The sequence below is a fragment of the Chiroxiphia lanceolata genome, chromosome 14 (assembly GCF_009829145.1).
Source record: "Chiroxiphia lanceolata isolate bChiLan1 chromosome 14, bChiLan1.pri, whole genome shotgun sequence".
Lineage (NCBI taxonomy): Eukaryota > Metazoa > Chordata > Aves > Passeriformes > Pipridae > Chiroxiphia > Chiroxiphia lanceolata.
In genome coordinates, this window is record NC_045650.1 from 4,784,097 (window position 1) to 4,800,784 (window position 16,688).

General features: G+C 39.5%; 1 protein-coding gene across 4 annotated transcripts in view; it reads left to right on the forward strand.

The window, feature by feature from the left end:
- The window catches only part of DACH2 (dachshund family transcription factor 2), a 249,054-nt gene that overhangs the window by 177,474 nt on the left and 54,892 nt on the right, over positions 1-16,688 (forward strand). For all 4 annotated transcript variants that reach the window (XM_032702180.1, XM_032702181.1, XM_032702182.1 and 1 more), the window contains exons 4-5: positions 9,657-9,812; positions 12,542-12,714. In XM_032702180.1, coding sequence (XP_032558071.1) covers positions 9,657-9,812; positions 12,542-12,714 — 329 coding nt within the window. The remainder of the gene's footprint in view (positions 1-9,656; positions 9,813-12,541; positions 12,715-16,688) is intronic.

Consider the following 16,688-nt stretch of genomic DNA (forward strand, 5'->3'; position numbering starts at 1 on the left):
CAGAATCCTTCCTCCTTTTGGTCAAACCCCCAGACCAGCACCAGGCTCTGTTCCACTGGGAACACCGAGCTGGGTGCTGGACCCACAGTTACTGAGCCATGGGACATGTGCTGGGACAGAGGGCATCCCTTTAAAAAACCTCAGCAGTGAGGATGACCCTCTTTATTCTTTCTTTTCAAACTGAAAGCTGCCTAGAATCTCCGAAGCGAAAAACAGATCTTCAAGCTTCCCAAACTAAAGAGCTTTGGGAAGAGTGTATTTGTCATTATGTTTAATTTGCACATACCTCACCAAAGAAAAGGCCAGGGGAGCCAGGCCGAGAACACAGCTGTACAGGCAGCTCAACTAATTGCCTCTCCATCCTCAACCTCATTTATCTTCATTTCTTCCCAATTATACCAAATTATCAATAGTCTCTGTTGCATCAGAGCCTTAATCCCCTTTATTCAGGCGGCATTAGATAGTGGCAGATGAATTCTTGGAGGGAGTCAGGGTAAACAGCCATGAAATGCCACCTCTGGCAGATGGCATTGCTCACAAGAAATGTGACAAAACATTTGGAATTTGTTACTAGGCATTGGTATGAGAAGGCAAGCTGTCAATATTTTTTTAAATGATAATCAAGGTGGTGCATACTTATACCACAAGCTGAAATGAATCCTGTCCAAAACCTCAAGCTTAGTTGAGTTCAGCTTGGCACTTATGCTGTTCCATTTTGTTGCAGAAGCTTCTCACTTTTTCTTCTTAAGAAATACTTTTTCTGGTATTATTGTCAATATTTTAGTAATGTTTGTTCTGATAGTAGTGGTTGTTTATAGTACAAAAGAATTATTAATTTGAAGACATAGAGTATCCTTTAACAAATTTAAGATGTATTTTCTTCAGTGGTTTATTTGACACCGTTGCTCATTTCTAGGGGTTTGCTCCTGCTCCTTAGAGAAGCCAGTGCAAAACTCCCACTGATATTCCTTGAGGAGAATTGCACTGGAAATGAGATGAGAGTACCCAAGGGTTGAATGAGAGAAATGTTCTGAAAGTCAAAGATGGATTAAACATGTAAGATGTCCAAGTGCTGTGGTAGGAGTTTATTCAGATATTACTGTGAGCAAAATTGAAAGTGGTTGTTAAAGGAAGTACAAAGTTGGCTGCTAACGTGGTTCAGGGGGGTTTTGTGGGTTATTTTTAGACTGGCATTAACTAAAACACCGCAGATGTCACTGCTGACCTTTTATGTGAATTGGGTTTACTCACAGGCTCTCCTGGTTTTGGCAGCATTCTAAATATTTTGGAAGTCAGTAATACTTAGTGCAAGGGATCAGATGGCAGGTATAAAAAAATGGAGCACCTTCAGAATTGGGATGGACCTTCCCAGTGTTCCCCACCCTGACACAGCTCGTGGGAACTGTGCAAGTGTTTGCACTTACTCCTCCTTCGTGGAAACACGGGCTGTGGAATTAAGTGTCATTGCAGAGCTTTCACAGTCATTCAGCTTCTGTATAAAAGAATGCTGAGCATCCCTTGGCAACCTCTCATTCCCTGGTAAAATTTCCACTGAGTTCGGTGCAGATGCTGGAGGTTTGGAAGATTTTCCAGGTGTGTACATAAAAGGCCACAGACTTTATTTAATTTTTTCAAGCCATACTTTATGGAGTTTTTTTAGGTTTAGGTGTTTTTGAAAGGATTACATAATCCATTTATGTCACTTGAAATTAACTCAGAAGAGTGCAATCTGTAACTTGAACTGTTCGTAGGAATTATTTCAAAGAAACAGTAAATGATGAATCGTTGAAACTCGAATAACCTGATTTTGTACCATAGCATTACCTGTCTGCCACGGATGTCAGGATGTTCTCAAAGCCTCTCAAAATCAAACCAAATTATCTCTCTAGCTGCAGTCATGGTAAAAATACACTATACGTGTATCTCACTGGTTCTTTCAGTAAATTGTTAAATATGGGAAAATATTAAGAAATTTTTTAAAAAAGGCAGAAAATGCTTAGTTGTGGTGAGTGAAGGTGTCAGTGTGATCATCCCTGGGATACAAATCCCAGCTCTGTGCTCGCTGGCTGCCATTGTTGAGTTTAGAAGGATGTATGTTTATCCTTTCTGGCAGGCAGCCCTACAAACTGTGTTCAAGATCTGAAAGTTAAGCTGTTTTATTTCTGGCTTGTGCATCATCAACAGTAATAAAAACATGACAGACCAGAATTTTGACCTTCTTTCTCTCTGTGAAATGCACGTGTTTCTGAAGACAGACTGTGGTCCTGCAGTGGGAAACAGTTAATTTTGTTGTTGATGGTTCTAAACCACAAGAGATACCTTGTTCTAGTACAGCATTCTTATCTTTGTGGAGAAAAATAAATAGCAATAAAGTCACACACTTGTTAATAAAATGGTAGCAATAACTGTACTACACATTGTAGAGAAGAATAGGGTTTTATAACTTACTATTTCATCCACTACAAGAACTGGGAGACATCAGAGGAAGGCAGCAAATGCCAAGTTAACCCCCCAAAAGACACCTACAAATAAGATGAGGTGGTTTTTCATACAGTGCATAGGCAAGCTGGGGGGCTCCTTGCTACAGGATGTCGTGGATGCAAAAAATTGACATCTGTTTAATTAAATGGAAAAAAAAAAGTCTATTAAATGTGGTTAAATTCAAGGAAAATACCTCTCTTTCAGGCATTTCCTAGTGCCTGAATTGTTGGAGAGTGTTCTGGGAAGCTGTCACTGTAGGTTGGACTGTAGCACTTCGGATGCAGTCATTCTGGGAACCATTATTCCTGAAATATCATGGCTAATTTCCATCTAGGAAGCCATAAATACCTTTAACTATTGATATGAAGATTGCAAGCTCCCCCCCCGCCCCTTATCCCATGGTTAACAAGGCAGAAAAAGCTTCATTTATTAATTATCAGAGCTTTTCTCTAGCCTGTCATACTCCTTACTGACCCAGAAGCAACTTGTTTTGTTTAATATTTATACATGACTAAATCAGCAAAAGAAAAGAGGAGAATAGGTACAGGTAACTCTGAGAGGTGCTTGTGAATATCAGTGCATTTTAATGACAATTATTATAACAGTTTGTGTTTTAACTTTCTGCAGACAGGAGGTTTCATCTTGCTAAATGTGACTTTGATGGGGTGCAGTGGTGGAATAAGTTGAATCAGCTGAACCACTGAGATGTGTTTGGTGTTTTGAGTTTAACTGAAGATACCTGGAGCAGTTTGTGGTTTTAGCAAACCAGTCCCTTAAATCACATTGCATTTTCTTTCTTTTCCCTGCACATTAATGGCAATAAGGAGACTTTTCTGGTATTGTGCCTTAGCACCATCATCATCAGTCATCATGTGGGAATGTCAGAACACATTGATTTACCACCTTCTTGTTTCTGTGTCTCTACTCATTTTAAAAGCAGCAGCTGATGGTTCAACAGGGATGATTAGGTTCCTAAATAAGTATCTCATCTCTGCTTTTGTCTTCTCAAAAAGTATCTTCCTGGAATTAATTGTTCTTAATTAAATTGGCATCAAATATTCTGACACATTCCCAGTTATCTTCAATGTCCTGTTTGCTGCGAAATAAACTTTGATTTTGCTGTCATTAAGACTTTTCAAAAAGTTTAGAAATTATATTCAGATTTCAGATGTCTTCTTATTGTGTAATTATCAACAGATTACTTCACCTAAGGCCTGACAGACATATTTTTTAAGTATGACTGACTGATGGACAGATTGGGAATTGCTGAATTAATGGGCACATTTCAAAGCTTTGGCAGGGCTGAGCAGTAATTACATCTGCTGAACCACTTGATAAGTTTTTGGAAGTAGCCCAGTAAAGCCATCACTGGATTTCTTGAGTTTTAATATCTTACCCTACACACTTTCATGGCTTTCTTGTAGGGCAGAGTCCAGAAGTTGATGTAGCCAAATGCACACAGCTAAACAAATCCATGGATAAAAGCTCTAAATGCATTGCAAATGTAGATTTCAGATGGGTATCATGATTTTGGGGGCTGATTAAAAACCTCATTCCCTTTTTAAAGTGAAAGAGTTTGTTTGGGGGTAATAAGGGACCACAGAAAGTGTCCATGGTTGCGTGGTCTCCATAAATAACATCATCTGCTGCCAACAGGAGACACAGAATTTGGGGTTAAACGGGTCATAATCCTGACCCAGAACAGTTTTATGGTTTTCTGACCATAAGTTTCTGTGACAATTGAAAGGAAAGTGACAATTGACCAGGAATGTGACCTGGGTGGTCTCTTGCTGACCTTGCTCAGTTTATGAGAGATGTCAGAAATTGTTTTCTACCTGATTTTGTCCATGGAAAGAGCTGACCGAAAGTTGCAGCCTGAAATGTTTTTGCAGAGGATCTTCTGTGTAGACCAAAAAAGTGACAGTTTTTCCCAGTATTGAGGTGAGATTGGGTCTTTGGTAAAAGCAAATAGTCTGGGACACCTGATGAAAACACAGACTTGTGTTGTTTTGGGAATAATGGAGTTCTAGGTAAGCCAGAAAATTTCCAAGGCTTTTTTGTGTGCTGGACACTTATAAAAGAAGTTAGGGGTGCAAAACACTTTGGAATTAGCAGTGCTGAAATAGCAATGCACTGAATACTTTTTTCTTTGTAGCTGATGTTATGCTTAGTACGCCCAACGGGATGAAAAATGTGTTTAAGAACAATTTTAGAATAAAATTGGCCAGCGGAGATGGCATTGCTTTTCACAATTGGAGTTCAATTTTTCAGAAATGTATCACAACAAAAAATAAAATGACAGACAGAGATTGAAACAGCGTGGTTGTGCAATTTGGAGGTGCCTCTGACAGAGGGGATTTCATTTAGCTCAACCAGATAGTTTTAAGGCTGATAAAATGAATTTGAAACCAAATGAAAAGAAACTGTCACCGAATTGAACTTGGATTAGTTTCTGGAGATCTTTCAATACCTAAACCCAAGAAACTAATTAAATATATCTTCACCAAAAAAAAAAAAAAAAAAAAAAAAGATTTTTGGGGTTTACTTGGAAGAAGAGAAAACACACAGGGAGGTTTATTGCTGGAAGACTTGTGGCCTTAAGAGTTATCTTCTAAAATTGCTAAAATCAAAGATGGGCAAGTAGCAGCATTTTCAGAAAACTGAAGCTGAGATTATCACTTGCATTTGCTTCAGCTAAACAAAATGAAACTTAAACAGAGGCACTTTGTTTATAGACAGGTACATGACTGTAAGTCAGTGCAGTGGGTCTGTGAGTGCAGATGTGTCACCCACAGCACGTGTGTGGGTTGCTTGGGCTGACCTTCCCTGTCTGTTCATGGTACCTGTAATTTAACTCCTGATCTCACCTGAATGTGCCAGTTATACAGAATTTGGCTCCTGGGCTGTACAATGGCATTGAGGGAATGTTTACTGGAGAATTGATTGGAGTTGTTGCATCAGTTCTGCTTTTGCTTAGTTGAACATGTATGTAATTCGTGCAGTGATAAATAACCTGTTAAGACTGGTAAATATCAGACTTTTAATTATTAAGTATATTAAGTAGATCATAAATAACTCTCAGCAAATCCACATAGAGTCCATCTTTATCTGTGCCATCTGAAACATGCACATTTCCATGGACAGTGCAGCCAACCCTTTCTTTTAATCCATATTGTGCATTTAGCTGAAAATCTGAAAGCAGAGCTGTGCACCCCACGTTTGCTGCATGGTCTGAACTGGGGGGTTGAAGCAGGCCAGACATTTCTTCCCACTTTATCCTGGCTCTGGTAAGGAAACCATGATCTCTGCTTGAGCCTGACAAGCTCCAGGAGCTCTGGAAGATGGAGGTTCTTGTCTCTTTTGCCTGTTTTTAATGCTGAGTACAATCTGTTCTGGGACAAGATCGACTAGAATGCAAACAAGATAAGGAAAAATTACCTTTTTGTCCTTTAGTTTTATCTGTTGGAGGGAAGGTCGTGTGGGGAGTGGGTAGGAGAGTTAAATGTAAAGCTTTTGGTAAAGTGTATAAATGATGTATTGGCACTTTGACAAATCAACAGACTTCTGAGTGCTCTGATAGTATTCCTGTGACACTTATGAATCAAGTTACTAATATTTTAAAATGAAACATTCTGTCTCATGTAAAATAAATGAAAAGCTGTATTTCCCCTCATATAAAAGAATTAAGTCCCAATGCTACTTCCTGTTGTCTTGTTTTCTTTAGTGTTGTAAGTTTGCTTTCTTCTTTCACATAATTTTTCCTCTGTTGTTTCATATATACCTTACTTGAAATTCATCTCTCTATATACAGTGGTCTGGATCATTGTTTAATTTTAGTCTTTATCTGCTGTATTAAAAAGAATGAGAGCCTTTACTAGCTTAGTATGGACAAAGAAATTATTTTTCCCTAATACAAATTTCTCTAAAGACCAAACCTTTTGATTATGATGAGTCAAACAAAGAATTACTTTTTTGGGGTGTATTGTGTGATTCGTATCATAAAGTTTCATTTTTAGTTTCACCTATAAACTCATCATACCAAAGACAGGGTGGAGAATTAAAATGTGACATCTTTGCCTTATGGATGGCACCTATTTGGACAAAGAATGTCAACCAGCAGAAATCTCCTGAACAAATGTAGTTAAACCTGAATTTGAAGCATTAAGAAGGATTTACTTTTTATGGGTGTATTCATTTCTAATTGTTATGGTAACAAAGAATTTGGAAGTGTGCATTGATATGTATATATGTCAGATATGTATTTGCTGATCTAGCGTGCTGACAACTGTGTTACTAAATAAGAAAATTGGATGCTCAAAAAGAAATACTTTTTTTTAACATTGCATGACAGTAAAAGGGCTGAGTATATCACCACAGGTTTGCATTTCACATATTTGGTTTATGCTGTGAATCTAGTTCTGCCTTGCTATTAATTTATATATAATCTTACTGTATGGGAATAGATACTGAAGGGAAGAATGCAAATTTTCTTGTAAAATGGTTATTTTTTAGCTGTGCAAAGGGACTGCAGGTGAGATGAACTGGAGGTATCTGTGGCACAGGGCACAGGATTAGGACCTGTGAGCCCTGACTTCTCTTCCAGTTTAGTTTTCCCACTGCTGAGCCAGGAAACAGGGAACTGGCTTTGTAATTCTACACCTCTGCTTTCCCTGCTGGAGCCAATCAGTGCCCTTATAAAACACTTCACAACTGAACAGTTCTAGGTAAGAAGTTGTTCTAATTATTATTTTCTTTTCAAGAGACTTGCTACTCCACAGTAACTGCAGTCCAGATGAAGCTGTTATCTGTGGGATGCTGCAGGCTGCAGGATACATTTCATTTAACATCCACTTTTATTATACCTCGTACACTCAGCTGTATTTTTTTCTTTCTCTAAGGAGAAGTGATAGGGAACATAAGAATACAGGAGTGGTCTGGAGAGATAAGTGTATTGCAATTTATTCTTGTGTTGCTGGCACTGAACACTGGAGCATATTTACAAGTGGAATTTGCAGGGGAAAAAAGTTATTATTGTCTCCATCTGTAAGTAAAACTGGTCCAGTGATTTGGACTGTACTGATTTAAATTTAGTTTCCTGTTCCATTGCAGGTTTCCTGTGTTTCCTTAGGCAAGTCCCTGTTCTTCCCAGTGCAATTCTCCATCTGTAAAAGAGGAATAGTGGTGTTTTCCTATGGAACATGCACTGATTGTAGAGCTGGGCTCAGAGAGCTGGCAGGGCTCTGACTCTGCAGCCCCCAGGGTAGGGCACGAGGCTCTGAGAGACAAGAGAAACTCCCAGAAATAAGTAAATGAGCTGAGTTTAGACTGTCTGTGCTGGGGTTGGAAGTCTGGAACAGAACTAAGAGGTGAGGGAGACTTTCAGATGAAGAGTGCAGGTTTAAGTTTTCAGTTTTCATTCAGAAATTTCTGATAAACTCTTGGGCCCAGTTTTTTTGCCACTGCCCTGATACATAAAGTTACACGTACAAAAAATTCATGCTAAGGTACATGTCATATTTTTTGAGGAAGAAGAAAGTGTAAATGACAAATTTGCTGGAAAAGCACATGGAGAAAAATAAAACTCATTGGATAAAATCAAATGCTTAGCATTTCCACAGAAACTGCTTTATAAATTAGACATTTAACTTGAGAAATAATTTACCAAATAATACCACCTGTGTTTAACAATGGTCAAAATGTAGAACTTCTAAGTAGCAGTCAAATGTTATTTGAAAGAGCTGATATACAGTATATTAAATAGCAAAGATGCTGACACAGCCTTAACTGTAGAAGTTCTTCTAATTGCTGCACTAGGCCATGTTATATTACATCACATGGCATAATTTAGTGTGTCTTTCTTTGTCAATGTATTACCATTTTACAAATTACAGCTCTTTCATAGGAAGGTAATTCATACTTGGACATTGTGCTAAAATGATGGAGTGTTTTCCTTTTTTCTCAATCATTGATCTTTCAAACTTTTGCATTTAGCAGTATTAATCATGCTTATTAGCCAAGTGCTGTCATAAAAGAATGGAATTTCTCTGTTTTGAAGTCATGAACAAGAATCGCAATTAGAATAAGTAAATAAATTACTGGGGTGCAGCAGATAGAGGCAGCAAGCAAAAAAAAAACCATTTTAATTGAATATGAAAGTGACAAAGTCAATGCAGCAGTTACATGTTTTTTAACAATCTGTAATTTAATTGAGAATGTGGGGTGCACTCGGGAAGGGAACGAACTTAAAATACCTTTTCTCCTTTAGAAATGTTCAGTATAACTCTTTTTTGGTGGTTTGTCTTGGGGACCAGATGTATTTTAGAATTCACTAACATGGTCTAGTTAACAGCTGTGTAAAAGGAGTTTGTTATTCAAGTGTGGAAGTGTAATACTGAAAAAAAACTACAGTCTGTAAAATTGCTTTTTTGGAAAACCAGAGATTCTAGACCACAAGTGCTTAGTTCTCTAGACCATTTTTGGTTTAGACAGTAATTACTATGCATAATAAATACTGGACTCCTTAATTTAAGTTCCTGAATATTGATGATGTCCAAGCCCAGCCTATGCCTGGCTCATTTAACCCACCAAAGTGAAGAAACTGTGTCACTTAGGACATCCCCAGGGTCAAACCCAGCAGTGGAGGGGAAGCTTTTGAAGCTCAGAGGTAAAACAGTGGAAGGATAAGTTGTCGTGAGGTCTTTGGGGATGAGTTTCAGCTGGAATGCTGGGTGAGAACTGGAGGGAGGGAATGGCCCAGTAAGATTGACAGTGGTGAGAGACCTGAGGAGCCCAAGGGTGGACATGGACGAGTCTGTGGCAGGGACTGGGTGACCTCATGTCCTGTGATAGCAGGAGATCATGATTTAGTGCCTCAGCTGTTCCATTTCTGTTTATTTCCTTAATCATGACTGATGTTTACTTGTATGATCTTATCCTTAAACGTTTAGCTTTCCCTGTTCCCAGAAACCAGTGTTATGAGGTAGGTGTTGCTGAAAGTTTGCAGTCCTCTTTTTTGACTGATGCCTATTTATTCATTTATTTTTGAAAGATTCAGGTGCAGCTTTCAGATGCTGTGCCTGTGCCATGGTAAAGAGTATTAGCCTACTGCTAACCAAGAAGAATGTCTCTAAATACCAGTGTATGCCATTCATGGTTTGGTTTGCTCTGTTTCACAGGTGGGAGTGAATCCTCCTGGGATAAAGAGAAGCTCCAGTCTCCCATTACGACGGGATCCCAGCACAGCATTGGCCATCCCACACTGTCAGGGCAGTCGAGCCTTGGAAGTGCACACCCGCTCAGTCCTCTCCAGCAGAACCACCTGCTCACCAACAGTATGTACTGGGCTCTTCCTGGGAAAAGAGAGTACCTGGAGCCCTGCTGGGGGCTGGGTTTGCTTTCCTTCCCAGCCTGGTGGAGGTGGGGAAGTGATGGGAGACACTGGAGCAACGGGAGGGTCAGTCTTCCCACTGTCTGCTGCACTTGTGCCTCATGTCCAAGCCACTCTGTTGGAACAGTCACTCACTGCTGGGTTTGGGACTGTTAAATTGACATTTCCATGGCCTGGACTGAAGGGAAAAATAATCATAAAGTTGCTTACAACTTTAGCTATGTTAGAAAATTCCATTCCAGATGAAAATGCTGACCACAAAATACGAGAGCAAGGAATAAATGCAAAATTACCAATTAAAAGTGAGCAGGAGCAATCCCTCTGCCTTGTTTTGCCTTGCACCTGCCAGATGTGGGCAAGGTCGAATGAAATGACACAATTTGGATTTGAAACTTGGAGCTCTCTTTAAAGCCATCTCTTTTCTTTCCCTTAGGAAGGGGGCAGGTGGGAAGTCAGCAGTTCCCCTTCTTTGTACCCAAAGAGGGAAGAAAAGGAATGGAAATATATTCCAAGAAAGGTGTTCAGGATTAATATTTTAAAAGTTATTGAGGAATAAAGTTAACTCTAACTGTTGATGATGGATGAAGAATGAAAAGCTCGTTATTTCTGAACTCTTGTTACTTGTTTAAGCTTTTCATCCTCAGAGTTATGAAAGTTGATTTTTAATGTTAGTTTTAGTGGAGTAATGAGATTTCTGACCCCTTACACAATTTTAGGAGCAGTTACTTCCTTGCTACCTCTGTCGGGCCCCAGACATGAACAAATCAGAGTTATTGAAATGACTCCTATAAGAAGGGTCTGCTTTGTGCATAGGAAGGTGTGGACTTGAGTATTTTGGCTTAGGAGTCAGTAGCTAAAAATCACCAGGTCATAGGACTCAAATTCACTGTAGTTTAACCTTCCCTTTTATATTCTTACATAATTCAGCACCTGAATATATTTTACATACAGGCATCTTGTGTTCTTTGCTCCTAAAGGTATTTTCTAGTAGGCTGGTGTCTATAGGCTGTTAAAGGCTTTATTGAATGTCAGACATTATGCCCAATGATTTGCAAGTGCAGGATGTATTTTCCTCATAGTCCTCTGAAATGTTTGACGGATTGTGTCTTAAAACTGGTGATGTGCTGTTAAATTCTGTTTGTAGTTTGCATTTAGTTTGCATGTCAATTGGACTTTAAGTAGACATACAACTCAGTGTGGCCAGATGGTGTCTGGGAGTTTTGGAACTCTATAGAGGATGAGGGAAGATTATTGGGCTGTTAAGGGAGATCTGCAGGGGAACAAAGGCTTATGGATGCAGACACTGTCAGTGTGGTTTGAAGGGAAGGGAGATGGATGTGGGCTTTGCTTATTGCCTATCATAATTAATATTGGCCTGGATCATCATATAAAATATATAGTGAATCATTAGACATCACAGTTGTTGATCATGATATACTCATGTTAAACAGAAATAGTGTGGGAGCTCAGGATGTTGCAGTTCTACCTTTCCTGGTGGGCACTGTGGTGTTTTTATCCCACTGTAGTCAAATTATATAGGAATAACATAAGCTATCTCAGTCAGTGGTAATTTTTATTGTTAGTTTTGTCATAGACCAAAATGGGGAGTGGACTTTTCATTTCAAATAGTTATGATAGAGCCAAAAGTTAAAATCCTTTTAGCAGTGATTAATGTGAATAGCATGTGGTTATAATTAGCTATATGTTTGTGTTATTTAATACTCGCCCCTGAATTTCTAAATGAGAATTTCTGATCTAAATTTCATTTAGAAATATGATAGGACATTTTGTCTGGCAAAATGAGCCCTATTTTTGTTCTGAAAAAATAATTTTGGATGCCCAAAAGTAGCTATCTTAAAGTGGTCCCTCTAAAGAACTCTCAAATGCACAATAACCTGAAACAATTTTTTTTCAGTGTCTTGGTCTTGCTTTCCGTTGCTGTCATTACTAAATACAAGAAGTAATACACATGCTGAAATGGATATTAATGAAGTATGAGAATCCAATTCTTGCTAGCAGTAACTTCACCTTTTTGGCAATGTCAAGATCTCCAAGTTGGTCCAAATGAATTTCACACCTTCTTAAATTGGTTTATAACCATAGCAGAAGACAATTTAAAGTGACATCCTGAAAATTAAAACCTCTGGCAACAATTTTAACCTTTCATTACATGTTCCAGATCACAGACCTTCTGTACAATAGTTCACTAGTGTCTGTAGTCCAACCCACACCTTCCTGGATTCAAGAAATAGGCCTGATATAACAATCTGGTCTCAGGTTGCTGTATGTGAACTGATAATAGTAAGAGGACTTGGTAGGAGTGTATGATCAGCTAAAAATTATTAATAAATACTCATCTGATGTATTGGAAAACACGCAAATTTTATGTTTTGTGGGGGGTTTGTCTTTATTTCACTTAACAAAGAGATCACTGAACTTGTGCACTGTTATATATTTATTTAAATATGGCTTCCCCAATACAAACTCACTTTCTTTCCCCAATACAAACCAGCCTTTCCTGGGATGCAAAGGCAACCATTCCCCGAGAAGCATCAAAATCCCAAACACATGGTGACGCTGGGTTTGACCAGTCAGCGTTCCAGTGGAACGTGGGCTGTGGAAAGGGGTGTGAAAGGAGTGACTGACCCAGGACCTGCCCCTGCTGTTTTCCAGGGATAGACCTGCCGTTCATGATGATGCCGCACCCCCTGCTCCCCGTCAGCCTCCCCCCCGCCTCCGTGGCCATGGCCATGAACCAGATGAACCACCTCAACACCATTGCCAACATGGCAGCAGCTGCACAGATGCACAGTCCCCTCTCCAGGGCGGGGGCCTCTGTCATAAAGGTACGTCAGACTTTTAAAAAAAACCAGCTCTTTGTGGCTTACAAAAGCATTTACGGTGATTTTCTCCTGGATAACAATGGAGAGGCAGCGAGTTTGTGCCGACTGCAGCTCACCTGGTGTGCTGCTCCTGGGAGTGCCTCAGGCTGAGGAAATGCCCACCACAACAGCCAAGGAGTTCAGCTGCTCTGATCTATCAGTAAACCTGTAATGTGATTAGAAATGGGTACTAACACTCTCTAGAGGCGAGAGGAAGATCTGTGCTGCATCTGTGAAAGCTCAGAAACTATTCTATATATAACTATCAAACTTAGTTGTACTTCTTATCATCCATGTATCTTCAGAGTTGTTCACTGGAGAGGGAAAAAGTGCTGTCTCTGATGTTCAGCTGTCCATTAGTTAATGCAAGTACCTAAACTGTTCAAAATTAGTTGAGATTTTATTCATTTCACTCTGTAACTTTGTCTTTACCTGTTCAGAGACCTCATGAGAAAACCATCACTGAAATGCAGCAGTGGAAAATTTGTAGCAGCAAGTAGAGTTCAGAAGCTTTGATTACATTTTAAATGCTATCAGTATGTCAAAATGAGGATTAAATCTGTATTTGTAAACAATGCCAGTTCTTTGTGATTTAAACTACAGGTTTTGCAAGCAATTTGGTTTCAGGGTGTTATTTTGCAGGCCCTTGCTGATATGAGTTTCTCATTTACAGCTATTTTTGTCCAACACCTGCACTAGAGGATACACAATATCTCCACAGCAACAGTAGGTTTGGCCAGCACTCTGGTGGGAATTATTTCCTCTCCATGTTGTAGAGGAAAATACACCAGTAGGTGACATGCCAGAGGTGGAGTGTGGATCCATTGCTTTGTTACTCTCACCTGTCAAGTGATGCTGCATCTTCCTCTTGTTTGTCCTGAGTGCTGAACCTGTAGATGGATTTTATTACAGTGTGAGGCTCCTTTTTTCCTTTCCTTCCCTTAAGTGCAATCAGCCAACGCTGAATGATGTCAGTTAACATGAAATCCTTGTACAAAATGAAACATGTAAAAGAAAAGCATTGCTGCTGCTGCTGTCAGTGATATTACTTTTATTACAGGATATTGTATAAGTGCATTTAAAAAGTACAAAAAATGACTAGTTTTCAATCCCAGTATCATGTTGTTACTTAAAATGGGAGAAATGAATCGAATATATTGAGTGTGTATCTGTTTCCACACTCTGATGACTAAAATACCACTTGGCTTGTTTTCTATAGGTGTGAGAATCAGCTGCTTTATAAAGGTTTTGAATGAAGTCATTATGCTTTTTATATCACGTTTGCCATTTAGAAATAAGCTGTTCTACCAAGATATGCATGATCAGCAAAGTTAACATTTAGTGCTCCAGAAAGAAATGTCATAACTATGAAACTTGATTTCTTCCTGACAGGAACACTATAAATTAGGGAGGCACAATGGCCAGGCTCACAAAACCTCCTTAGCCATCTATTACATGATGTGATGTGATTACAGCAGCACCCACCAGCAGCACTGTGGCTGCAGTTCTGGCAGTGTCTCCAGGATAAATCCAGTCTTTCAGGGATTTACTGTACATCTGAAGGAGTTTGCTTTGTTGGAAACTTGGCTCAGAAGAATCTGTGTAATTGAGAGTCTCATATGGCAAAAGCAAAATCTCACAGTAATATCGACTTCCCCACTCTCTCTCTTCTCCCTCTTGTGCCTGCTGTCCTGTTAGTTCTCTTTTTTCCAGAGCTGTTCTTCAGCTGGATGTACTCTGCAGTCCAGTTACTGGCCCAGGTGTCAAATGGGGACCAGTCTGGGCTGGAACTTACCTGAACTGCACTTAAGTCATGGTTTAGGCTCAAAAGAATATTGAATGTTCAAGGGCAGGTTGGATGGGGCTCTGAGCAACCTGATGTAGTGAGTGGCATCTCTGCCCATGGCAGGGGGTTGGAACTAGGTGATCTCTAAGGTCCTTTCCAACCCAAACCAGTCTGTGATTCTGTGAATAAGTGTAGCAGTTTACTGTCATCCAGTAATTTTGTTACTGAAACTCAGGAAAATCTACTCAGTAACAATATTTTCAGGTCTTCAGAAGCAAAGTTCAGAGGAGCCTTGACAGAAAGGCCACTTTCCCAGCTGTCCTTGGAAACAGGCTGGTGGGAGATGATAACTCCGGTTAGGCTGGGCTTGAAATTGAGGGAACCAAACCCAACCCAAGGGCCTTTAAGCTGCTCCCTGTTGTGTTAGATACAAAAAGAATACTGAGAGTAATGAGGCAAAATTTTATCCCAGGGATTTGAGACTCTTTTACTCTTTTTTTCCAGAATTATCCTCTACTTTTCATACTATTCACCCCACATATTTTGGGCATTCCTTGCTCCTCTTGTTCACATCTCACCCTCCTCTTACTCCATCTCTCCTTGTGCTCCCTCCCTTCCTTTCTGGCCAGCAGCCTCTTTGGGGCTGCTGAGGGATGTGCTGCTCCAGAGTAGGAGCAGTTCTGAAAATTGGTTTCCTGCTGTCCATTCTTCTTCTCTTGTCATCCCCTCATGCTTGCTGTGTTCCTACTTTTCTCTTACTCTTTCTGCTCTTATCCGGGTCTCAGTTAGGAGTTAAATGGCACTTTTGTTGAATGCAGCTGGAAAACCTAGAGGAAAAAAATTAAAATAAATGTAATTGAGATGCTTTGTATCAAAAACACTCCACAAAATAAAGTTTTTTAATTTTTTTTTATTTCAGAATTCTTTCAGAATTTGACCCCAGTGTACCTTAGAAACAAGTCTGATAGAACAAAGCAATACTAGTGCAGTGGAATCTAGACAAGCAGTAGAGAGTTTTGAGTCTCTTTCTCTTTGAGTTCTGTTTTTCTCCCGATTTTGTGGGATTGTTTAGGCATTTGTAAAGGATGTATATGACATGATTTTAAATTCCCTAAAGAGAATACAGATGGGCTGTGTAATTATTGCTGAGAGGTGCTATTTTCTGTGTGCTGTACAATTCACATTCATAACATTTACCTGACAGCCAGAAAAATGTGGCCATCTCAGAATACTCTGAAACAATTCTTCTCAGAATAGAAACAATTCCCATTACAGAATTTGTAACATCTTTAATTTCACATCTCTCTGTGCATTCAGTCCATTATGACTTGTTTTCAGAATATTACAGCATTTATAAAATTAAACTTCTGTACAATGTACGTTATTTTTCTCATTATTAGATTTATTCTGCCCTGTTTCACAGCATGTGTTCATTGCTGGCAGCTTGTTGCTGAAATGGGACTAGAGACAGAGGAGTTTGTTTGCTTCTTATAAGGTTAATTTTTGTGGCTGTATTTGAGGTGATGGAGTAGGGAGTGTGCAGGTTTATATCCTTTTATTCACTGATTCAGGGAAACTGCTCCGTTGGGAGATGTTCAGATCCCTTCAAGTTGTATTAAATGCCCTTCTCATCTCCTCCTTTGGAGGGAGGCATATCCTTCTCCCTGCAGTGCCAAGAATACCTGGCTCCTTACCACCCACACACCTCGTTGATAGGTTTTAAGCACTGAACACTTACTTTAAACTTCCAAGTGGAAAAAAACAAGATATCCCTTTTTTTTGCAGAGCTTGCAAGGGGAAATTGTTAGGCCAAGCACATATTAGCTCTTAGTTCTGGCTCAGATCTTTTTAGTATTGGCTTGGTCATTTGCATTTGTCCTTAATAACTAATATAAGCTCTGAGGTAGATGAGATACAGCATTATCATCATTAGTCCTGGGAGTGCCTTTCCTCCATTCCACAGCAGCACTGGGTGAAAGGATTCTTAGAAGGGGTAGAAGCACAAAGTTCCCAGTGGGGATCCTTTCCAGTTTTACTCACTGTTGTGCTTTCGGGTTCAAAGTAAAAAGTAAAGGTAAGATGTGAGCACACAGCTGAAGGTTGTCCCACTGACTGCTAATTTAAGAAATGGGGAAGAAGGCAGCTCCTGTTT